This window comes from Bufo gargarizans, chromosome 9, assembly GCF_014858855.1.
Source record: "Bufo gargarizans isolate SCDJY-AF-19 chromosome 9, ASM1485885v1, whole genome shotgun sequence".
Lineage (NCBI taxonomy): Eukaryota > Metazoa > Chordata > Amphibia > Anura > Bufonidae > Bufo > Bufo gargarizans.
In genome coordinates this window covers 86,621,500-86,646,647 of record NC_058088.1, presented here as the reverse complement: position 1 = coordinate 86,646,647, position 25,148 = coordinate 86,621,500, and the positions used below count along the sequence as shown (strand labels likewise).

The following is a 25,148-nucleotide window of genomic DNA, read 5'->3' as shown; positions in this document are numbered from 1 at the left end:
TACTCACCGTGCCCTCATCTTCTGGCAGTCACTGACTGGCAGCCTGCCCCCCCTGCGTTCTTCTACAACTACAGTGGTCTGTCCCGGGGGCTCATTGAAAGCTTCTTGGCGGAGCTCAGAAAAGTCAGTCTAGCGGGGGTGTCCCAAGGGGGGAAAAAACTGCGACACAGATAGGAAGAGGACACGGAGTTAAAACAGCGCGGCTCCGGTCGGGAGAAGAGCGGGTCGTGATAGAGAACTGTGTCACGAGAGAACCTGCCCGGACCTACTTGCCTCCGCCTGGAGAACGGCTCGCGTCCATACACTGTACAGGCAGCCTAAGGTTAGGCATGGAGGAAGGGGGCGGGGCCGGCGCCTGTCAATCACGACTCAGTGGGATTCTTTTTGGGGACGGCTGAGGGGAATCTCATTACACCTAGAAACTGTAATACATAGAGATACAGCTTATATTCCAGTCACTATTATATACTATACGTATACAGTGTACAGCTTATTACACCTAGAAACTGTAATACATGGAGATACAGCTTATATTCCAGTCACTATTATATACTATACATATACAGTGTACAGCTTATTACACCTAGAAACTGTAATACATGGAGATACAGCTTATATTCCAGTCACTATTATATACTATACGTATACAGTGTACAGCTCATTACACCTAGACTGTAATACATGGAGATACAGCTTATATTCCAGTCACTATTATATGCTATACAGTGTACAGCTCATTACAGTAGCGCCCACCGGCTGCTCTCCTCAGAATTACCCCGGGTGCAATGACTTTACACGTTGCACTTCGCAAACATTCGTTGCCAATTGTATATTTTTATTCCCCTGATAATGTGGAGGGGCTGGGGGGCGTAGTACGTTATATGGCGGTATTCCTGGCTATCCGTGCAATGCATGCCCTGGAGGCCGAGGATGCACGTGTGAGGAGAAGTGCATTGTCTCCATTGACTTTGCCATTCCAAACTATTTATTCCACAGAAAGGACAAATATTAGATTTCAATTACAGACAAAATAATCCCCCCTTTAGAAATGGCATGCAGAGTCTCTGTGAGACACCGGTGGGCGGGAGTGGGTGTTGGGAGTGGGTGGGCTGTTCAGCAGGAGGCTGGGGTCACTATCACCACAGGGGGAGAGAAAAAAATCCTAAGGAGTCTCTCCATTAATTTAGAGAAAAGGCTGCGGAGAGGCCACAGCTATCTGCCTCACACAGGTCTCTGTAGCCTAGGGGAGATGCTGCGGCGGAGGGATCCCTGAGAAAGTAGTGCGCCTCGTAACTTCACTAAGGGGGGAAAGAAAGTTTCGCAGCTCTTTGCAGAAGGCAGTAGTGGCCCCTGCTGAGTGTGTCCCGCCGCCTCTCCTCCTCTGCCGGGGCATTCAGCAGAGTATGTCAGCGCCTCTGCCTTGCAGTCGGTGTTGAGACATTTACAGCTTGAAGAATGAGGTTGGGGCATTTGCACAGTCTGGCTGCCCTGCTGCTGCTGGGGCACTGGGTGCAGAAGGCAGAGCCTGCGGTAAGTACCCTCTTGTATAGAGATGCATGGACTGGCTGACAGCCACCCTCTTATTATATTTATAAACCTTGTAACCCAAACCCTTCTGGTTAAAAATAGTGGATTGCGACCTCACTAGGACCAGGAAGGGGCAGGGGGGCTATTTCTGTCATTTTGGAAGAAAATGTGGCACATTGTTTCTATAGAGGAGGCCATGGGCTGACAGCTCTCACCCTCCCCAGTAGGCACTTTACTGGGAAGCACTGGTTTCCAGTTCAGATCAAGTTCTCTGTGAATTCGATGTATTTATGTTTTTTTTTATTTACTTAGTGTCAGATTTTTAATATTGTTTCTTTCTTAGCGAACATCAATATTACACCCTCTACATACCCCCCTATGAGTAGGTGAATGAATGGTGAGATAGGGTGTATGGAGGCTCATCTCTTTACTGTGCCCGTGTCAAGGTTTGCAAACACGGATCCTTAAAATATGCACGTCTTTCTGTGGGCAATCCGCATTTATCACTGGAAAGGACTATTTTTCTACGCAAAGGTTCTATCATTTGTGGAACGGACATCCGTGGGCTGTCTCTCGCTCTTTTTTTTTTTATCTGCAAAATACGGTCGTGTACATGAGCCTTAACTCTATATAGTCTTTAAGCCAGCTGTCAGAGCATCCTGGGACCTGTAGTTCTACAACTGGGGAGGTACAGTTTAGAGACCTGATGCCTGCAGCTAGAGATGAGCAAATTTGGTGGTAAAAGAAGAATTGCGTTATGGATTCCGTTACCATGGACCTTAACGCAATTCTATGACAGAATGCCTTTAGAGGAGAGTCCTCTACTGCATAACGGTAATGGGACGGATCCGTTTTGCAGCCCATAGACTTCTATTATGACTGAATGCCTCTAAAGGCATTCCGTCATAGAATTGCGTTATGGTCCTTGGTAACGGAATCCATAACGCAATTCTGCTTTTAACACCAAACAAAGCCATTGAAATTCGCTCATCTCTACCTGCAGCGTCTCTAATGGGTTCTCGCATTATGAGATGCATAACCAGATAACGTATGGAAGCTCCCGGCTGTCCGGGGTGCGCACATCTCATTACACGTATCTGTATTGTCTTGATAGCATTGTGTGGTCTTCTGTAGAGAAGATCTGAGAAATCGCATTACAGCAGCCACAGGACTTCCTACCTGTCCAGATAGGTTTCTGGAAGTAGATTTCAGGAGGAGGAGACTGTTAGACTATGGTACTGCAGCGAGAGCAGCTGAAAGGCTGGACTGCTGAGCAGGTTAGGCCTCGAAATGCCACAGGGAAGCATCCCGGAGCAGTCCTGACATGCTGGGCGGATTCGTTCTGCGCAGGTAGCGTTAGACTTTTCCATGTACAGGTTGAGCTTTCCCAACCTTAAACTTTCTTGTTTTTTTTTCTATAAGGGGCCATTTACACCACCGTATGTATTTTGCTGTCTTCAAAATACAGATGACGTCCGGGTTGCATCTGTTTTTTATTGCATTTCCATTGACTTCAGTAAGTTCATAGTCTGCCTTTGTGGCAAAGAATAGGACACATTCTATCTCTTGCAGAACAGACATACGGATGCAGAAAGCACATGGAGAAGACATCTATGTGCTTTCTGTGTCCGTATGTCCATAATGCAAATGGTACTTAATGAAGTCAATGGGTCCCCCCCCCCCAAAAAAAAAAAAAATGGATGCCACAAGGACGTCAGTCGTGAGAATGTACCCTTAGTCTTACATATTAATATTTGGTATATACATGGTGTATATACTTGCAGGACAGTAACCAGTACATGAGCTTGGCCAATAGACAAAGCTATTCGTGAACACTTTTCTATGACCAGGAAGGTAAATGTGCCTAACCAGTGAAAAAAACATAGCCCCCAAATGCCTCATTTCACCGTTATCAGGGTCTAATCCTGTGCAAAATCCGTTACTACACATAATACAGTGAACTGGTCAATCACACTAAAAAACTCTCTGGAAAGTGAACTGGTTCAGGGAGGGAAATCCAGTGTGAGTTGATGCCCGTTAGCACTTTGATGAGGCGGTCGTGGCAGCCCTCGTTGGCATCATTGGCACATAGTCTTATATTAAATCAGTGCAGTTCACTGAGACGTCTGGAGTCCGTCTTCTGACAGTTTTCTAACTATAGAAATGAAAACTGGGACCTGGGACCACATCTGAGAGTTCTCCACTGCCAAGTGCTTGTAAGATCAGGACTGTCAGATTTAGGCCTCTTGCACACGACCGTATGGTTTTTTTCAGTGTTTTGCGGTCCGTTTTTCATGGATCCGTTGCTTCGTTTTTTTGTTTCTGTTGTGTTTCCGCTCCGTTTTTCCATTCCGTTTTTCCATATGGCATATACAGTATACAGTAATTACATAGAAAAAATTGGGCTGGGCATAAAACTTTCAATAGATGGTTCCGCAAAAATGGAACAGATACGGAAGACATATGGAGTACATTCCATATGTGTTCTGTTTTTTTTGCGGACCCATTGACTTGAATGGAGCCATGGAACGTGATTTGCGGGCAATAATAGGACATGTTCTATCCTTGAACGACACGGAAAAACGGGAATATGGAAACGAAATGAATACAGAGTACATTCCGTTTTTTTTTTTGCGGAACCATTGAAATGAATGGTTCCGAGAAAGGAACACAAAAAACGGCCCGTAAACGGGGGGGGGGGGGGGGGGGGGGGAAGGTCGTGTGAAAGAGACCTTAGGTGAAGTGGGATAGAATCCAGAATCCCTATCTTCTGGTTATACGATGCCTTTAACAAAGATGGCTTCCCATCACTTTCAACTGTTATTCAGGTGCATTGTCAAACAGACTAAGGCATCATGCACACGGCCATATGTTTTTTACTGTCGCAAAAAATACGGATGACGTCCGTGTGCATTCCGTATTTTGCAGAACGGAACAGCTGGCCCCTAATAGAACAGTCCTATCCTTGTCCAATATGCGGACAATAATAGGACAGGTTCTATATTTTGTGGACTGGACATACGGAAACAGAATGCACATAGAGTAACTTCTGTTTTTATTTGAGGTCCTATTGAAATTAATGGCTCCGCCTACAGTCCGCAAAAAAAAACGTAACGGACACCCCTAAATGCTCATGCACAGCAATGTATTTTTGTTCCATTTTTTTGTGGACCGTATGCAAACTATTTAAACGAGTCCGCAAAAATAAAAAACGGAAGGTACTCCATGCACATTCCGTTTTACAAATGTCCGCATGTCTGTTCTCCAAAAAAATAGAACATGTCCTATTATTGTCTTCATCACTGACAAGGATAGGACTGTTCTATTTGGGGCCAGCTGTTCTGTTCCGCAAAAGACGGAATGCACACGGACGTCATCCGTATTTTTTGCGGACCGCAAAATGCATACGTTCGTGTGCATGAGCCCTTAAAGAGAGTGAGAGCCTTGTAGTCAGTGCCCTTAGTAATGTGCTGCTGGAATCTAGCGTTCTCACTTGTGCCATCTACGAAAAATACATCCATTTCTGACAACTTTCAGTTAAAAACGTTTCCTGCCTACGGCGCACAATGACCAACCAGACTTTTTTGTGGCAACAAGAAGCCGTATCCCTCTGCGTTCATGCACATGATGCAAATACAGATGTCTCCACATTTGGTGCACTGGCGTTTTGATGCAGATTTTTGAGCCATAGCCAACAGTTGGATCTGGCAGCAAGAAGAATTTTAAGTCCTTCCTTTATATTTCCTGATCCTTTTGAATAAGACCAAAACAATTGCTCGACGTGCGGCAGTTTCTGAAAAACGCTGTGTGTGAATTCACCCTAAAGGCCATTTTTAAAGAATGACTTAAGATTGAGCAATTTTGCACCCGAGCTACCTACCGTTCTCGGCAGATCTTCACATGCATCTTTATAAGTCGGTCCCCATTAACGCATGTATTTTTTTCCTGTTTTTCTGGATTCCCGCGTTGAAGTCATTAATAAACTGCGTGGTACCAGGCGGCACTGCAGGGGTGATTAGCCGAATCACCATAGTTTCAGAAGTAGGACAAGAAAACTGCTATCCTACAAATTCCAGAGGAATTCCCACTTCATATGAATGATTACTGCCCACAGTTCTGTATGACATGTCCTTTATGACCAAACCTGACAGTCGCAACGTAAAGAGCAATCTTCTCCTCTTCATGCAATGGATATTGGGTGACATTTGCTGATTTGTTAGCCTAGAAGTAGGTGAATCAGCTGAGTTTAGCATATATTTTATATACAGAATCGGGGCGGACTGGGAACTGAATGTGGCCCTGGGAATAAAAAACTAAAAGTGCCCCCATGTTGTAGGCAAGTCCAAATTGACAAGTAGGCAGGGACAACAGAAGTAAACAGGGCCAGCAATCCTTAGGTAGCACACAATACTGCCCCAGCAGAACCAGATACCACAGTGCAGCACAAAATACTGCCCCAGCAGAACCAGATACCACAGTGCAGCATGAAATACTACCCCAGCAGAACCAGATACCACAGTGCAGCACACAATACTGCCCCAGCAGAACCAGATACCACAGTGCAGGACAAAATACTGCCCCAGCAGAACCAGATACCACAGTGCAGCACAAATACTGCCCCAGAAGAACCAGATACCACAGTGCAGCACAAAATACTGCCCCAGCAGAACCAGATACCACAGTGCAGCATGAAATACTGACCCAGCAGAACCAGATACCACAGTGCAGCATGAAATACTGCCCCAGCAGAACCAGATACCACAGTGCAGCACAAAATACTGCCCCAGCAGAACCAGATACCACAGTGCAGCATGAAATACTGCCCCAGCAGAACCAGATACCACAGTGCAGCACAAAATACTGCCCCAGCAGAACCAGATACCACAGTGCAAGACAAAATACTGCCCCAGCAGAACCAGATACCACAGTGCAGCACAAATACTGCCCCAGAAGAACCAGATACCACAGTGCAGCATGAAATACTGACCCAGCAGAACCAGATACCACAGTGCAGCATGAAATACTGACCCAGCAGACCCAGATACCACAGTGCAGCACAAAATACTGCCCCAGCAGAACCAGATATCACAGTGCAGGACAAAATATGGCCTCAGCAGAACCAGATACCACAGTGCAGAACAAAATACTGCCCCAGCAGAACCAGATACCACAGTGCAGCTCAAAATACTGCCCCAGCAGAACCAGATACCACAGTGCAGCACAAAATACTGCCCCTGCAAAACCAGATACCACAGTGCAGTACAAAATACTGCCCCAGCAGAACCAGATACCACAGTGCAGAACAAAATATGGCCTCAGCAGAACCAGATACCACAGTGCAGAACAAAATACTGCCCCAGCAGAACCAGATACCACAGTGCAGCATGAAATACTGCACCAGCAGAACCAGATACCACAGTGCAACACAAAATATGGCCTCAGCAGAACCAAGTATCACAGTGCAGCATAATATACTGCCCCAGCAGAACCAGATACCACAGTGCAGAACAAAATACTGCCCCAGCAGAACCAGATACCACAGTGCAGCATCAAATACTGCCCCAGCAGAACCAGATACCACAGTGCAGCTCAAAATACTGCCCCAGCAGAACCAGATACAACAGTGCAGCACAAAATACTGCCCCAGCAGAACCAGATACCACAGTGCAGAACAAAATACTGCCCCAGCAGAACCAGATACCACAGTGCAGCATAAAATACTGCCCCAGCAGAACCAGATACCACAGTGCAGCACAAAATACTTCCCCAACAGAACCAAATACAGCAGTTCAGAACAAAATACTGCCCCAGCAGAACCAGATACCACAGTGCAGCACAAAATACTGCCCCAGCAGAACCAGATACCACAGTGCAGCATGAAATACTGCTCCATTAGAACCAGATACCACAGTGCAACACAAAATATGGCCTCAGCAGAACCAAGTATCACAGTGCAGCATAACATACTGCCCCAGCAGAACCAGATACCACAGTGAGGTACAAAATACTGCTCTAGCAGATCCGAACATAACAGTACATAATACTGCCCCAGCAGAACCAGATACAACAGTGCAGAACAAAATACTGCCCCAGCAGAACCAGATACCACAGTGCAGCATAAAATACTGCCCCAGCAGAACCAGATACAACAGTGCAGCACAAAATACTGCCCCAGCAGAACCAGATACCACAGTTCAGAACAAAATACTGCCCCAACAGAACCAGATACCCCAGTGCAGCACAAAATACTGCCCCAGCAGAACCAGATACCACAGTGCAGCACAAAATACTGCCCCAGCAGAACCAGATACCACAGTGCAGCATGAAATACTGCTCCATTAGAACCAGATACCACAGTGCAACACAAAATATGGCCTCAGCAGAACCAAGTATCACAGTGCAGCATAACATACTGCCCCAGCAGAACCAGATACCACAGTGAGGTACAAAATACTGCTCTAGCAGATCCGAACATAACAGTACATAATACTGCCCCAGGAGAACCAAATACCACAAAATACTGCTGAGGGCAACAATACAGTTGGATTCAGGAGGTCACCTGCAGCCACCGACTAAGTGCCTAAGTACCTGATGCTCCTAGCATTAATTAATGTCGCGATCATCAGATCATTATGTACCTGGCCAGTGGCTGTGAGGAGGGCTCGGGTGGTCTCCTAGGCATCGGCCCACCTGGAAATTTCCCTGTTGGGTCTGTGGCCGGTCCACCCCTGTACAGAATATTGCATTGTTTTCCCTCTTGTCCACTGAGGATGTTTGAGCTCCTGCCTTTCTAACCTCCATTACCAGGACAGGGAATGACAAGACACATATGGCATTGAATGAGGATGTGACTTACCACTCTACAGCTGGATTCACATTTACTTTTCAGCTCTGTACATAGTTTTATTTGAACTGTGCACACTGTAAGAGGATACATTGTACAAAGTGCTAGATGTAAAGAAATTTCCATTTTATGAAATGGAAGTGTCATAAATATTTCTATAATATGATTTAGTCTCAGCTTAAAAAAAACATTTACCGTATATACCCGAGTAAAAGCCGAGGCCCCTAATTTTACCCCCAAAAAATGGGAAAAATTATTGACTCGAGTATAAGACTAGGGTGGGAAATGCAGCTATAATGCAGAGTGTATGTGTATATAATGCACACACTCTACATTATATACACACATCTGCAAGAGGGTAACTCAGATTGATGGGAGTCTGACTCTGACTCCCTGTATTTAATGCAGAGTGTGTGCATTATATACACACACACTCTGCATTAAATACAGGGAGCCATCCACAGATCTCCCCCCTAAACAGTGCCATCCACAGATCTCCCCACTAAACAGTGCCATCCACAGATCTCCCCCCTAAACAGTGCCATCCACAGATCTCCCCACTAAACAGTGCCATCCACAGATCTCCCCCCTAAACAGTGCCATCCACAGATCTCCCCCCTAAACAGTGCCATCCACAGATCTCCCCACTAAACAGTGCCATCCACAGATCTCCCCCCTAAACAGTGCCATCCACAGATCTCCCCCCTAAACAGTGCCATCCACAGATCTCCCCCTAAACAATGCCATCCACAGATCTCCCCCCTAAACAGTGCCATCCACAGATCTCCCCCCTAAACAGTGCCATCCACAGATCCCCCCTAAACAGTGCCATCCACAGATCCCCCCCTAAACAGTGCCATCCACAGATCCCCTCTCCCTAAACAGTGCCATGATGGCACTGTTTAGGGGAGGGGGGATCTGTGGATGGCACTGTAGGGGGATCTGTGGATGGCACTGCCATCCACAGATCCCCCTACAGTGCCATCCATAGATCCCCCTCCCCGACGCTCACAGCAGTATATTTATAAAGTAGTATTTATCAGTAACCTTTAACTTTGGATATCTTACTTTGTCTTTGCTCCGGTAATAGCAGGCAGTGCGGGGGGCGGCGCTCACTTACTGACGTCACGTGCCTGCTCCCACTAGGCGGTGCAGGCGCGTGACGTCAGTGAGTGAGCGCCGCTCCCCAAACTGCCTGCTATTACCGGAGCAAAGACAAAGTAAGATAGTAGACTCGAGTATAAGACGAGGGGGCTTTTTGAGCACAAAAATATGTGCCAAAAAACTCGTCTTATACTCGAGTATATACGGTAACTCTTTTGAAATGGGGTTTCAAAGTGAAAACTCTGCTAGGATAACTTAAAAAGGACCTGTAACCTCTCCTTACTTAGGCTTCGTTCACATCAGCGTTCTGCCTTTCCGTTCTCCTGTTCCGTTATAGGAGCAGGGGAACGGAAAGGACGGATTGGGCACATAACTGAGGTGAGCGGAGCCTACAGACCCCATAGACTATAGTCTATGGGGTCCGTTAGGTTTACGCTCAGAAGATGAACGCTGGTGTGAACTCAACCTCAGCTCCTTTAGTAACTACTTTCATTCCCCATGTAATATCAATTCTGGAGTCTCTATTCTTATGGCTATGTTGTGCCATTCCTTTATTATTCCTTCTGTAAGTTATGAAATAATTAGCTGCAGTTTGTAGTGAAGATCTAAGCTGGGTGTTACCAGTTAGTCCTGGGTCCCTGCACAGATTGGATAGTGTCAAGCTGTGTAGGGACAAAACCTAGACTGGTAACACCCAACTGCAACTTAAAGGGGTTGTCTGATCTTGGACTTTGGGGGCTTATCTCTAGGAAATACCCCCAATGTCTGATCACTGATATCACAATGTAACTAGCTAAAATACAACTGAAACACTAGGAATGAGGGCCCTGCTCACAAGAGCTTACAATCTATGCATTCATGAAAATGAATGGAGGGCAGCTGCGCATGCGCAGTGCTCCCTCCTTCATTTGCAGGGCTCCGTTCTTGATATAGCTGCAGATCCCAGCGGTGGGACCCGCACCTATAAGACCATGGGGGCATATCCTAGCGATATGCCCCCATTATCCATGATGAGACAACCCCTTCAAGGAGCTTAATAGTTCGAAATGATAGACTAGGGGGTGAGGTTTGTTCAGGCATTACTCTTGTGTTAGGTAGCGGTGGAGGTTTGATGGCTGAGAAGCTTGTTAGCGATGCAAGGAAGGAGAACGTGTTGCAGTTTTTCTTGCCAGGGTTTCCAAACCGGTATAAAATTGTAGAAACAAGCTATTCGTATTGACTGTGATTTATTGTATAGCTACAGTATTTGGCCTTTTTTAACCACTATGAAATTGATAGATGTTCTTCAAATGGAATGTACTAGTAGTTATACTCCGGCTAAGGCTTTTTACACACAACTGTATTTTTGGTCTAAGGCTACTTTCACACTTGCGTTCGGAGCGGATCCGTCTGGTGTCTGCACAGACGGATCCGCTCCTATAATGCAAACGATGGGATCCGTTCAGAACGGATCCGTCTGCATTATATTTCTGAAAAATTTCTAAGTCTGAAAGTTAGTCAGAAGGATCCGTCCAGACTTTACATTGAAAGTCAATGGGGGACGGATCCGTTTGAAATTGAGCCATATTGTGTCAACTTCAAACGGATCCGTCCCCATTGACTTACATTGTAACTCTGCAAGCAGCGTTCGGGTGTCCGCCTGCTGAGCGGAGCGGAGGCCAAACGGTGCCAGACTGATGCATTCTGAGCGGATCCGCATCCACTCAGAATGCATTGGGGCCGTACAGATGCGTTCTTCAAACGGAACTCACAAGCGGAACCCTGAACGCAAGTGTGAAAGTAGCCTAAAAAAGAAGGGGTACAACCTCGAGGATCACCCACAGCTTGGGGTGCTCAGGAATGCAAAAACTTTATTGGGATAGTCTCATAGTTCTTATGTCTTGGTGATGTCTCCCCTTCACTAGATTCAGACTTTTTTATCTGATGAAGGGGAGACACATCAAAATGTGTCGTCTTTTAGACTATATCAATAAAGTTATTGCATTTGTGTGCATCCCAAGCCTTGGATGACTTTATTCCACGATTCTGGAAGGTTATCAGTGTTAGGCATCATGCACATAGCCGTTTGTTTTGGTCCGCATCTAAGCCGCAGTTTTGGCAGCTCGGATGCGGACCCATTCACTTCAATGGGGCCGCAAAAGATGCGTACAGCACTCCGTGTTCTGTCCACATCTGTTGCTCCGTTCCGTGGTCCGCAAAAAAAATATAACATGTCCTATTCTTGTCCGCGTTTTCCGGACAAGAATAGGCAGTTATATTAATGGCTGTCTGTGCCATTCCGCAAATTGCAGAACGCACACAGACGCCACAACGGTTGTGTGCATGAGGCCTTATGCTAGATCCAATGTCATTTTCATCCCATCTTTCATGTTCTGGTAGCAGCGGTTCCCTCCTGAGGCTGGTGGATTAGCCAAAAATAGTTGTAGGTGGAAAATTGAATTTCCCTCAATATGTTTCCCTGATTGCTCATTCTAAGAAGCAGATCAGAGCTGAAAGGGACCAGACCTGCACTAAATGTGGGGGACCTTTCCAGCAGGTCATCCCAGCGATGACGGATTTAAGGTCAGCTGGCTACCATTTTTTTTCTTACAAATGCTTTTTGGACCTTCTAAAAAATGGAAAGCTACCTGCACTTGCTTTTAAAACGGTACACAGCCACCATGCTTAAAAGCACCACCAATTTGTATGCTAAAGCATGAAGAACAGGTCAGTAATACAATGCAGTGATGAACACCTAGAGCAGGCCTCCTCCGTACATCTATTGGCTTACATTTGCACTCAGTGCTCTTTCCTCTTCATGCACTCAGGCGTCCTCATGTAATATCTGATTCATGTGTTCACCCATTCAGTCTATTACACATCAACACATCCACCAGTGGAATCCCAGTTCATGTGCCCTCATGTTACCTTTTTTAAAGAGGAAGTCAGTGTAAAAGTGCATATCTACCCAGCAAGAACATATTAAACAAATGTAACATTGAGCATTTGAGTATTAAACATATATATTAATTAATATTCTTTACATACTGCCAGAATTCACTATGTCATGGATACCTGAAATCTGTCTCATTTTAATTGACAATAATGCACTTCCTAATGAGGGAATATTCTATTATATAGGCTGTTTTGGAGAAATGAATTGTTTCTAAAAAGATTGGATTCATTTCTAATTATAAGATTTTTTCTCTAACCCCTGGGGATCAGTGTTTCCCCTCGAAACAGTTGCTTTACAGCATTAAAGGATCTTCCAGCTTCAACAACTTATCCCCTATCCCAGGGATCAGCAACCTTCGGCACTCCAGCTGCTGTGAAACTACAACTCCCAGCATGCACACTTTCTTGGCTGTTCTTTGAACTCCCATAGAAGTGAAAGGAGGATTCTGGGAGTTGTAGTTTCAGAACAGCTGGAGCGCCGGAGGTTGCTGATCCCTGCCCTATCCAATGGGTAGATTGGTGGTGATCCTACTGCTGAGACCCCTACCCACCATCAGTACAGGGATCGGGGGTCCCATGCTTGCATGGAGCGGTGGTGGAACATGCTCACTGCTGCCCCATTCAAACACTGCGGGACTATCATTGCTGAGCACTCTACTTAGCTTATCTTCACCGGTCCCATAAACGTTTAAATCCTCAGTATCGGTTGGAGTCCCAGTGGTCAGGCTTTGCACATTTATTCAACTTTTTTTTTTTTTTACTATTCGGACCAAAGGGAATGGCTTATGAGTATGGCATGCAAGAAAGGTGTATGGCTTAGGGCTCATGCACACGACTGTTTGTTTTTTTGCGGATTGGATGCGGACTGATTTACTTCAATGGGGCTGCACAAGATATAGACAGCACACTGCAAAAAAATAGAACATGTCCTATTCTTGCCCGTTTTACGGACAAGGAAAAGACAGTTTTATAAAGGGCCAGACGTTCTGTTCCGCAAAATGCGGAACACACACACGGCTGGTATCTGTGTGCATGAGCCCTTTAAGCTGAGCCAATGTGTGCAAACACTGCGACTACATTTTGGCACAAAATTCTGCCATACAGTAATCCAGGTAATAGGTGGTATAAACTAAAGGTGTATTTAGATGCACCAATTATTGGGATCGACCGTTCCTGCAAACGGTCGTTCCCGACAATCTGAATTTGCCGCCGATCACCTGAGTGAATCGGGTGATCCTGTTGCTTGTGCAGGCACCACCGATTTTGGCTTCTGGGCAGCAGATCGTGTGGTCTAAACAGTGATCCACTGCTCAGAAACCATGATGCTATAGCAATCCCCCATCCTCATACAGTGAAGGAGATCGCTGCACATAAATGTGCGGTCTCCTTCACTGAACGAGCAGCCGACTGTCAGGAAGGCCGCAAATTGCCCCGTGTAAGCCCAGCTGTAGACTGGACAGTATAAAAGTGCCTCAGATTTACCATTGAGCATCAGCCACTGCGATAAATGTGGTCCATGTTTAGACTGTCTAGTCTAAGCTTACACCATATGAAATTTATATGTGCTCATGTATCAGTCTTATTCCAAAAATGAAGTTGAGCACATTACGCCACCCCTGCCTCAGATTCTAATAGCTGTGAGTTTTCATTTTGTCCGAGATTGCATGAGTGCGCACGAGCAACCCGCAACCATTGTGGGCTGAAACGGGGCTAAGATCACGTGTCCAATGTACAGCACATGATCCTGGAAGTGTCCGCTACAGAATTACACAGGGAGCGCAGCACTCACCCGGTAAGGATAAACAAATGATGGTCATACTATTCTTGTGAGGGTATTTTCACACTTGCGTCAGAGAATTCCGGCAGGCTCTGGCAATCTGGACGCAAACGGATGCATTTGTGAGATGAATCCGGATGCGGATCCGTCTCACAAATGCATTGCAATAACAGATCCGTCTTTCCGGTTGTTATCTAGAAAAACGGATCCGGTATTTACTTAATGGTCTGCGCATACGCGGAATGAAAGAACGGATCCGTTTTGCCGGAACACTTGGGGCCAGGTCCGGCATTAATGCATTTCAATTGAAATTAATGCTGGATCCGGCAATCGTTCAGGATTTTGGGCCGGAGAGAAAACTGCAGCATGCTGCGGTATTTTCTCCTTCAAAAAAATTTAAGAAGGACTGAACTGATGCATCCTGAACGGATTGCTCTCTATTCAGAATGCATTAGGCCCCTTTCACACGGGCGTTGCGGAAAAATGTGCGGGTGCGTTGCGGAAACACCCGCGATTTTTCCGCGCGAGTGCAAAACATTGTAATGCGTTTTGCACTCGCGTGAGAAAAATCGCGCATGTTTGGTACCCAAACCCGAACTTCTTCACAGAAGTTCGGGCTTGGGATTGATGTTCTGAAGATTCTATTATTTTCCCTTATAACATGGTTATAAGGGAAAATAATAGCATTCTGAATACAGAATGCTTAGTATAATAGCGCTGGAAGGGTTAAAAAAAAATAAAAACGTTAACTCACCTTATCCCCATGATCGTGTAGTTCCCGGTCGGTCTCTTCTTTAGCTGTGGGCTTGGGCTGAATGACCTTTGGTGATGTCAGATCACATGCTCCAATCACATGGTCCATCACCATGGTGATGGAGCATGTGATCTGACATCACCAAAGGTCCTTTAGCCACAGCTAAAGAAGAGACCGACCGGGAACTAGGCGATCATGGGGATAAGGTGAGTAAACTTTTTTATTTTTTTTTAACCCTCCCAGCACCATTATACTAAGCATTCTGTAGTCGGAATGCTATTATTTTCCCTTATAACCATGTTATAAGGGAAAATAATACAGTGAATAGACTGTCACCTAGAACCCATGCGTGAAAATCGCACCGCATCCGCACTTGCTTGCGGATGCTTGCGATTTTCACGCAACCCCATTCATTTCTATGGGGCCTGCGTTACGTGAAAAACGCAGAATATAGAACATGCTGCGATTTTCACGCAACGCATAAGTGATGCGTGAAAATCACCGCTCATGTGAACAGCCCCATAGAAATGAATGGGTCAGGATTCAGTGCGGGTGCAATGCGTTCAACTCACGCATCGCACCCGCACGGAAATCTCGCCCATGTGAAAGGGGCCTTAGGAGAAAACTGATCAGTTTTTTTCTGGTATTGAGCCCCTAGGACGGAACTCAATACCGGAAAGCAAAAACGCCAGTGTGAAAGTACCGTAAGACTTACCACTCTGGGCGAGATGACATGACAAAATATAACCAGATACCCCCTTTAATTCCCTTAGTAAATGCCTCCGAGTTTTCCGCCACGTGTGTGGAGGCACCCCCACCCCACACAGTTGTTGTAGGTATCTCTATGCTTCCGCCATTGCAGCAGAAACTGAAGGTGTCATACAAATGGTACATGAACCTGTCTGTCATCTATGCCTGACAAAAATGTTAAAAAGAAAGAGGCCATTACAGAACCGGGAAACTTTTCAAATCTTGCATATGGGGGAGGGGGGCAGTGGCCTAAACTCCATCCAAAGCTGGATGCCAGCCAAATGAGATACAGTTTCAAATACCCCCCTTGAATCCACAGTATAGCAAACGAGCAACGTTTTCTTGTATATTTCATGATAATACACAATAGAAAATGTCCCGTCATTATTAAGTATAGTATTTCTGGAAATATGGGCTTATTTCATGGTATGCCAATGCACAATGTACCCCCCTGTCTAGATTACATCTCCATGGTCAGGAGACAGAATCACTGATGCAGGGAGTCATTTCCTGAAATTTTAACCTGAGTCTTTCACTTCACCTGAAAGAAAAAAATAAGGTGGAATAACAGAAAGTAGGAAATATACAATTAACCATTTTGCACCCACAGGCGGTGTATATCTTGCTTTGGATTACTCGAGCGTGAATGCCGGACAATGCACAAATGTTTCCAATGTTCTGATTAATGATTGCCTAAAGTGGAGGAAAATAAGGAAATTGAAGAATGGAGATCCCAAATCATTCCCAAAGCTTTCTGTGCCATTAACCTATAACAATCATAAGCAATCCCCAAATTATAACAATAGTGTTTTACATGCTGTTATGAAGACTGAAATGAAAGCAACTAATCAGAGCTCTGCTTTCATTTCTTAAATTGATTTGGGAAAGGGAAAGCTTCACTGTGATTGGTTGTGAGGGGCAATAAGTCCTATATTTGTGTCAGTTTTCCGATGGGGCCATGAGTGTTTTGTGATCCGCAAATTGGGGATCTGCAAAACACGGATCCCAGCCAAGTGCAAGACACCATTTTTTTAAAACTTCTGTAAAAACGTCCTATCCTTGTCCACAAAATGGACAAGGATAGGACACGCTCTATTTTTTTTTGCGGGCCACCGGAACAGACGTGCAGATGCTGACATCACACAAGATGAATGGGACGGAAACTACGGCCGTGTGCATGAACCCTAAACCTGTATTTGCCAGGCAGCACCTGTATTTGCTATTGTTTTAAATAGCAGGTATGGGTCCAATTTAGCTACCAACAGTCTTGAATCTGCAGCGACTGTCTGTAATTTTCAGAGACAGGTCTCTGCAACTTCAGGCTGACCAAGGTTAAAAAATGGATGGGGCTTGTGTAAGCCCCGCTATCAGGTGGTTGGCCTTGGATGGGTTTGGGCATTCCCAAGGCGGGCTTACATGCCCCAAATTTACCAGCTACAATGTTGGTAGCTATGGTGCGTCTGGGCAGGTAGTAGTAATCTGCATGCAATTCAGACCGGCTAAACAGTGCAGTCTTCAGCCTAATTGCCCCCGCGGCTCCTGATTGCAGCTGGCTGTGTCCCAAACGGCTCACCTCTGCGCCATGTGGTCATACCCTTAGTGTCGTGCTGGGATGGGGGCTCACCAGTAGAATAAACACTGGGAGCCCGACTAAAGTTATGTGCAAGTTTTACTTTTTACTAGTTTAGGCCTTAACTCACACTATATTTTTTATCCCTTGAGGTGGCTTTACGGAGTGCCATACAAAGCAGTATCAGAACCATACTAAAAGGTCGATCCACCGCTACTCAAAGATGCTACTTTTAGTAGATAAGTCAACATCTGCAAAGAGCGGCATCCTTCTAGTACAGGATCTAGCGGGGGGGACTGTGTGTTTATACAGCTGACCATATGGACCCTGACACCATAGCGGTTGGAAATGCTCTTATGGTTGCTCAGCAGAGCTTTGGATTAGACTTCGTTTAGACAGCAGGCTTTATACTCCATATTGTAAGCTCACAAATCAGATTTCCCTCGTGATGTCCATTGTCCCGTTGCTCTAGAGTTGCGTCTCCTATCCTTCCCTACATTTCAGATCTTTAAAGAGGGAAAATTAGGGTATATTCATCTGTTTGTTGGAGAAATATCTTTAATTGAAAATCAGAGGCATTCACATGAATGGGATTGTTTGGCAGCAAGCACATGGATTTCTTCAAGGCCCATTCAGATGAATAGGACAGTTGCGGACACTTCTGCATCAAATCTGCCACATGAGAAAATATACTTAAGGGGGGTTTCTGAGATTTTTATACTGCTAACCAATCCTCTGGATAGGTCGTCTGTATCTGGTGGGGGTCCGACACCAGGGACCCCCACGGACCAGCTGTTTGGAAAGGCACCGACACTCCTGTGAGCACCACGGCCTTCCCTCAGCTTTTCCTAGGCCAGTGATGACACGTTCATGTGTCAGGTGGCCTAGGAGCAGATCAGCCCTATTCCAGTGAATGGGACTGAGCACACTAACAAGTACAGCCATTATATAATGCATGGCAGTGTACTTGGTAAGCTGCGGGAACGCCATGGTGCTCACAGGAGAACATGTGTCTTCTCAAACAGCTGATCGGCGGGGATTCCAGTTGTCGGACCTCCACCTATCAGATACTGATTACCTATTCAGAGGATAGGTCATTAGTATAAAAGACCCAGAAACCCCTTTTAAAGGGGACATATTCTCAAGTACGGTATTTCAGTTACTATCTGAACATTTTAACTCCAGTAAATGTTTTAATGAACCTCACTTTTGTACGAATGTTTTTGTGTATGAGGACATTTTTCAGTGCTAGCGAAGGTAATGTACAGTGCAAGTGCTAATAAGCAGTTAAGCGCTACCCTACTCTCACATAACTTTTGGTGATGTCCAAAATAGGGCCAGTTTAAGATCAAAGAGGGTCAGGGGTCAAAAGTGATGGCCATCTTTCACTAAAGGAGGCCACTTGAGAAGTATGACTACCTGCTGCAAGTGGGAACAGAAAGTTCCATCCATAGCCACTCCATGGAAAAAGAACATCCATCTATAAATCAAACATTCGGTAATTTTTTTTATAAAAAAAAACCTCTAAAGACACTTTTAAACAATTACAGCAAGTATATAGTGTTACGAAGAACTCATAAGGAACAGCTGAAGAATAAGTCTTGACCAGCTGTTGGAGGCTTTAATACATCCCAGGTCATAAAGGGAAGCTAGTGGTTTAGCTCAACTTTCATACCTGGTATTTTTTTGAGGAATGCAGCAAGCGGGAAGGTTAGATCTCAGCACTGAGTTTTGTTGGCATGTTTGTTCATGCCTGAAAATGAGCTAGCCTTTGGAATGCATTACAGAATACATAAAGATTATAAAAATCCAACCAGCACTCTTCTGTATTCTTTAAGAGGCTCTTCTTAATTTAAGGGGGAGGAAAAAGTACATTTGCTCCAGATCTCCATGCTGCTGAGAACTTCCAGGCTTGGCATAACCGGGCCATGGCATCTGAGGGCAGGAATTAGACATACTGTGAACATATTTAAAGTTTTACCATGTCTAATAGAACTTATTATTTAAAATGGTCCTTTTAGCTGGTGTATCATTCTCATTTTATATATCTGTGCCTGTTACTCTGCAGACCTGTGAGCAGCAGTGGGGCATGCAATCTTTATTGCGTTAGCACTATCGTTGCTACAGGCTTGTGTTTGTCATTTCCACCCAAACATGGTGTCCTGTAGACTAAAGATGGACATACACAAGGCAGGGCAGCAGAACCCACAAATTACAGTAGGACCGACAGTCCATCTAATGTGTAGCAAACATAGACGGACTGGCCATAGACCCTACAGAGAAATTTCCCGGTGGGCCGATGCTGTCCAAGCCCTCCTCTTGACCACCAGCCAGGTAATAAAGATCGGATCCTCTCACCATTAATTAATGTAGGCAGTACTTTATGCTGCTTTGTGGTATCTGGTTCTGCTGGGGTGGTATTTTGTTCTGCACTGTAGTGTTGCTCATCGCGCCTATTTATGTTGTCCTGCCCTCTGTCAATTTGGACCCGCCTACAACATAGGGCCACTTTTAGGCTTTTTTCCAGGGCCACTTTAAGTTCCCAGTCCGCCACTGATAGGAAATGCTGGGTGAAGTGTCTGGGGAAGAAAGGATTGGCCCTGTTAAAGGTCCATATACCTGATCCTTTGTTTCTAAGAGTGATAAGCCGACTCCATTGGTGTCTAGCGATGGCTTATTCATCTCTTCCCTTTGTGAGTAGTAACAAGAGGCGTGTACTCATGGGGAGCTCGGTAGGAATAGCTGATAGCTATTGAAATTGTATGACCACTTAACATCTCCATCGTTCTCTACAGAGTCGTAGCTAGGCTTTCCTTCACCTGGAGCAAAGATTTGGTTCGTCCTGTATCTGAATACCGTAGCCAAACCAGAGTGGCTTGTGGGCAGTCTCCGGTACGCAGGTAGCTATATAGAATAAAGGAACACTCAGGATAGATATAATTGTCAGGACACCATTAGCTATTCCCAAAAAAACCGGGTTTACTAGACCCTGTATCTTCCTGTTTGCTTTTACTTTGCTTTTTTAATCCATGTCCAAAATAGTCTTTTCGTTCCCCATTAACCATTTCTATAATGTTTAACCAGACAATGATTTTAAAGGAGTTTGGGCGAACTGGTTGGTCAAGTGCATTACTTCTCAGTAACATTATAAATTACCTTGGCTGGTGAAACATTACAAGAAATAGGCAGTTTGTTTGTCGTCTGTGATCCAATCTTTCCACAGGAATTTGAGGACATTCCTTAGTTATCTAGGGACAGTTGAAGCTTAGATTCCACCCATCTTCTGTTTAAATGCCATCCAGGATTTGCCAGCAATGGCTTTTACTGACATAATAGTCAGAATTTGCACTTGAGGTGCTAAGGGGTGGTATGGCACATGGAGGGGACTGGTATACGCTTCTATGCTGTGTATTGACCTTGTATTATGATAATAGCAGCTTCCCAAAAGACATCCAGAAGATTGCATGGGTGGAGGTCTGGGGCAAGTACCCATCGATGTAATGATCAGTTTGACTATTGAAAGAACTAAAAAAACAACAGCAAGTGTTATAAAATAACAAAAAGAACAGCTCTCCAATCCCCCACTGATCTAGTGCCGATGCTCCAGCTGTCCATCTGCTCTCTGTTTACAAGCAACCCGCACATGCCTGCTGCCTCCAATCAGTGGTCTCAGCAGGCTGTACTACTGACATAATGGCTCCAATTGCTGAGAGGTTATGCTCGTAGTAGGGTGCATGACCACTGAGATCACTGATTGGCTGCAGTGGTCATGCGCTTGTAAACAAAGAGAGGGCGGATCGGCAGGTGGTTGAAGAAGTGAGTATAGTTGTTTTTTCTGTTATCATTTTCACTGATGTTTTTTGTCAATAACATTCCCAATGATTTCAGTAGGATTTTTCTGATGACAAAAGCCGTACCTCTTGTACTCAGTGCTGGATCTCCATATTATTTATATATTGCCTACAACTAAGGAGAACAGCCTGCTGGATTTCTCCGGATCTGGCATTGCCGGATCCTGCCGCCTGCCAGCCGGACCCCTTCACTATAATGGGGTCTGGCAAGAATCCGCCCCCTACCTGACAAATATGCTGGGAGTCAGTCAGACAAAAAATGCTGCACACAATGCTTTTTGTCCGGCGGATTTCCGACGTTCTGTGTCTGGCGGTGAGGACAGCCGCAGGTGTGAAAATAGCCTTAGCAGACGATGGCTGATTAGACTTCTGTGTAGAAAGTAATGGAGTCAAATATTTATTACTTATTTTGGGATTTTCTTGTCATAAACCCTTCACTGGTAATAATAATAATAATCTTTACGTAGCGTCACCACCTACCGCAGCGCTTTACAATTCATAGGGTTCATGTACAAAACAAAAGACACCAGAAAGTTGCCGGCTAATATACAACTAGGAGTGTAAGAGGAAAATAAGTATCAACCCTGGTCAGCTTCTCATTGATTGGGCATATCTACTTTAATAGGAAATACTCCTTAATTTAGTTGGGGGGAAAAAGTGCAGTTATTAATGAAAAACCTAAGTATTCAAGGCTTTCAGAATCTAGATGTCAGCTTTGTTTTAAACTGCAATTCCTCACACACTTCAGACTCAAGACTTTTCAGCTGAGCCACAGGCGATGACAGGCGAATTTCTTAGCTGTTAAGCACTAGTTCATTTTCAGGCATCTGAGCACATTTATTAGTATAGCCAACATGAAGGCGGAACGTCCCAGCACAGTGTTTTCATAGTATGGAGTGGACGGCGCAGCTAATAAATGCCACATGCTGTTTGATTACATCTGGAAATGGTTTTTGAAGAAAACCCCCGAGGTTCATGCCGGGAGGCCTGGGTAACATTTAAACAAAATCCGGATATCCTGAAAACTTGAACAGCATCAGCGGCTATGCTCCTCATTGATCTTACTGATTTAGTGGGAAGTTCAGCTTGACAGTTGTAAGCGGTTTTGGAAAGGATATTAAATGAAAGCATTTACACAGACACGAGTCAAGGAGAATGTACTTATTCTGTCTCCATACTGACGGGAAAGTGTGTGTGTAGATAGATTATGAATAGTATGGTATAGTAAAGTGCAGCCTGCTTTCCTATGTAGTCAGGACAACACACAAAAAATAAAAGTTTCTTATTATCTACAATGGCAGCCTATAGCTGCATCTGTCGGTTAATGTCAGGATTAATTCCTGATATAAACATCAAACAGATACCCTAAATCATTGTCAATCTGAAGTGCCTAAGGGCCCACCAGTAAAAGTTATTCTGGGGGCCCGCTGTACGGCTACATGAAAATACTAACCGCGCACACAGCGGTAGCAAGCAGAATGCTCAAGATGATTGATTATTGGGGTCCCTGCAGAGGCTTTTAGAAGGCAGGTCCCTGGTGAAAGAAGAAACTGGCTGGCCTGTCTATGTGCCTGGAAGTCTTCTCCACCACCCAATGCATCTATAATCATAAACGGGGTGGTATTTTTTAATAATCTACCCAGTTTTTATGTGGACAGAGGTTGGTTAAAGGGTTTCTGTCACCACACTTTTCAGTATTAAACAGGCTGACATTATACATGTGCAAATGTCACCAGAATTTTACTCTGCTATTCTTTTTTTTCCAGTGTGCCCTGTTTTTGTGCAATTATAACTTTTATTATATGCAATTTAGCCTCTAGGAGCATGGGGGGGGGGGGGGGGGCGTTGCACCTGCTCCTAGAGGCTCCGTTCGCCCACCTCTTTCCACTCCCTTCTACTCTTGATTGCCAGGGCCAGGCCAGCTTAGGTCTCCTCCCGCCGGCCCTGTCTGCCAGGGAAATCTCGCGCCTGCGCCGTCCCATTCAGTATTCGGCGCAGGCGCAGTGAGGGAAGGACGCTCGCAGAATACGTCGCAGTTATGTGAGAGGTGGGGGACTAGCGATCCACCGTTCTATTCACTAGTTCCTCTGGGCCAGTCCAAACCTACCATAATAGCAGAGGAGAGAAGTCAGTTTTGCTTGAGTCTGCATTGCCATTATTTACACCCAATCTATTAAATGTCTCAAGTTGTTTGGTGCATCTTTAAACCGTCACAGCACTTATATAAAAAATAGCACCATAGTGACATCAAAGGTTTGGATTGGTGGGGGTCTGAGTGCTGAGACCCTCTGCCCATTGCTAGAACATGGAGAGGGAAGCACTCAGATGGCCTAGTCTCTCTCCTCACTACAGGAGATGGAAGCAAAACAGACTGAATAGAAATTCTATGGGCCCATCTTGATACTGTCTTGAGGAGAGAGTGCTCTGTGTGAGTGCTTCCCTCTTCTCGTTCTAGCAGTTGGACTCTTAGCACCCAGACCCCCACCAATGAAAACCTGTGATATGTCACTATGACATATAACATGTTTTTTCAAAGTGCAGTGACACTTTAAAGGGGATATCTGATCAGTGGGGGTCCAACACCCGGGACCCCTGCCGACCAGCTGTTTTGAGAAGGCAGCGGCGCTCCTGTGAACACCGCTGCCGTCTCACAGCTTACCAAGCACAGCACCGTACATGGTATAGCAGCTGTGCTTGGTATCACACTCAGCTCCATTCACTTCTATGGGGCTGAGCTGCGCCTAGGCTACTTGGGTCGATAAACGTGTTGTCACTGGCTTCAGAAAAGCAGAGAGAAGGCCGCCTTCTCAAACAGCTGATCGGTGGGGGTCCCGGATGTCAGACTCCCACCGATCACAGGATAGGTCATCAGTATAAAAATCTCCGAAAAACCTGTGGCGTACCTTCTATGAAAGCAAGTAAGGCAAGTGCTATGGGTCCTATGAAGGGAAGGGGACCCATTGCTAGATTTGGACTAACTATGGCAGGGGTGAGACAGGACTGGGATTTCTCTCATCCTGCTGCTCAGAGGCTGCTCTGACTCTGTATGGTCAGCAGATAAGAACTTATTTTTCCTGAAGAATTGATTGGTGGAATGTTTGTCAGAGGAAAACTCTGATTGGGCACAGCCTGGTACAGGAAGTGGAGGGGCAGGGTTATCTGCCTCCACAGGCATGTGTGAAGAGCGGGAGGGTCCTGAATACATGCCTGATGCCAGCAAGGGAGGAACGGATTATAGACCAGTTTTTTTGGTGGAGGTGGTGTTTGTGTGCTTTTAGTATAAGCACATTATGGGGTAATCATATCTCCCACCCACTAGACATTTGCAAGCTTGGCCTGATCCCTCCCAGAAACACACTTTTTTACAGTATATTTTTGGAAAGCCCTGCCCCTATATATCTTATTTCGCTGTTCAATTCTGCAAAACAAGCAAAAGAAAACAGAAAGCTTGGAAGGAGCACTAATGTACATTCCATCAGAGTGGACTGAATTATATAAATTCCCATGCACACAGAGCAAAAGCTTGGTTTTTGGGGCAGGCTGCAGATTTACTGTAACACCCTGTGGGGCAGATTTACTAATCCTCTAGGTGGCGTAAACGTAGCCTGCCTAGATCTGCAGCAGATTTATCACAGGGGCTCAGGCTGGATGGTAAATCTGGTGCAGGGATAGACACTTTTTTCTGTTGGTTGACTTAGGTCTCATGCACGAGAACGTTGTTTGGTTCCACAACTGAGCCACAGTTTTTGCAACTCGGATGCGGACCCATTCACTTCAATGGGGCCCCAAAAAATGCAGACAGCACTCCGTGTGCTGTCCGTATCCGTTGCTGCATTCCGTGGGGCTGCAAAAAAAATGGATCATGTCCTATTCTTGCCCGTTTTGCCAACAAGAATAGGCATTTCTATTATGAAATTGCGAAACGCAGACGGGCGACATCCATGTTTTGCGGATCTGTAATTTGCGGACTGCAAAAGACAGCACGGTCATGTGCATGAGCCCTTACTTTGTGACAGAATTTTACACTTGAATTGTGT

The 25,148-nt window shown here is 45.3% G+C and overlaps 2 protein-coding genes across 10 annotated transcripts in view; one reads left to right on the top strand and one right to left on the bottom strand.

Moving 5' to 3' along the window:
* Positions 1-343, bottom strand: part of COL4A6 (collagen type IV alpha 6 chain) — a 233,904-nt gene extending 233,561 nt beyond the window's left edge. For 2 of the 5 annotated variants that reach the window (XM_044268454.1, XM_044268455.1), the window contains exon 1: positions 8-342. In XM_044268454.1, coding sequence (XP_044124389.1) covers positions 8-18 — 11 coding nt within the window. In that variant the 5' untranslated portion in view covers positions 19-342. Of the gene's footprint in view, positions 1-7 lie in introns of all 5 variants that reach the window. The other 3 variants (XM_044268452.1, XM_044268453.1, XM_044268451.1) reach the window with 3 other exon arrangements.
* An 836-nt stretch (positions 344-1,179) lies between these two features.
* Positions 1,180-25,148, top strand: part of COL4A5 (collagen type IV alpha 5 chain) — a 145,117-nt gene continuing 121,148 nt past the window's right edge. For all 5 annotated transcript variants that reach the window (XM_044305841.1, XM_044305838.1, XM_044305840.1 and 2 more), the window contains exon 1: positions 1,180-1,530. In XM_044305841.1, coding sequence (XP_044161776.1) covers positions 1,456-1,530 — 75 coding nt within the window. In that variant the 5' untranslated portion in view covers positions 1,180-1,455. The remainder of the gene's footprint in view (positions 1,531-25,148) is intronic.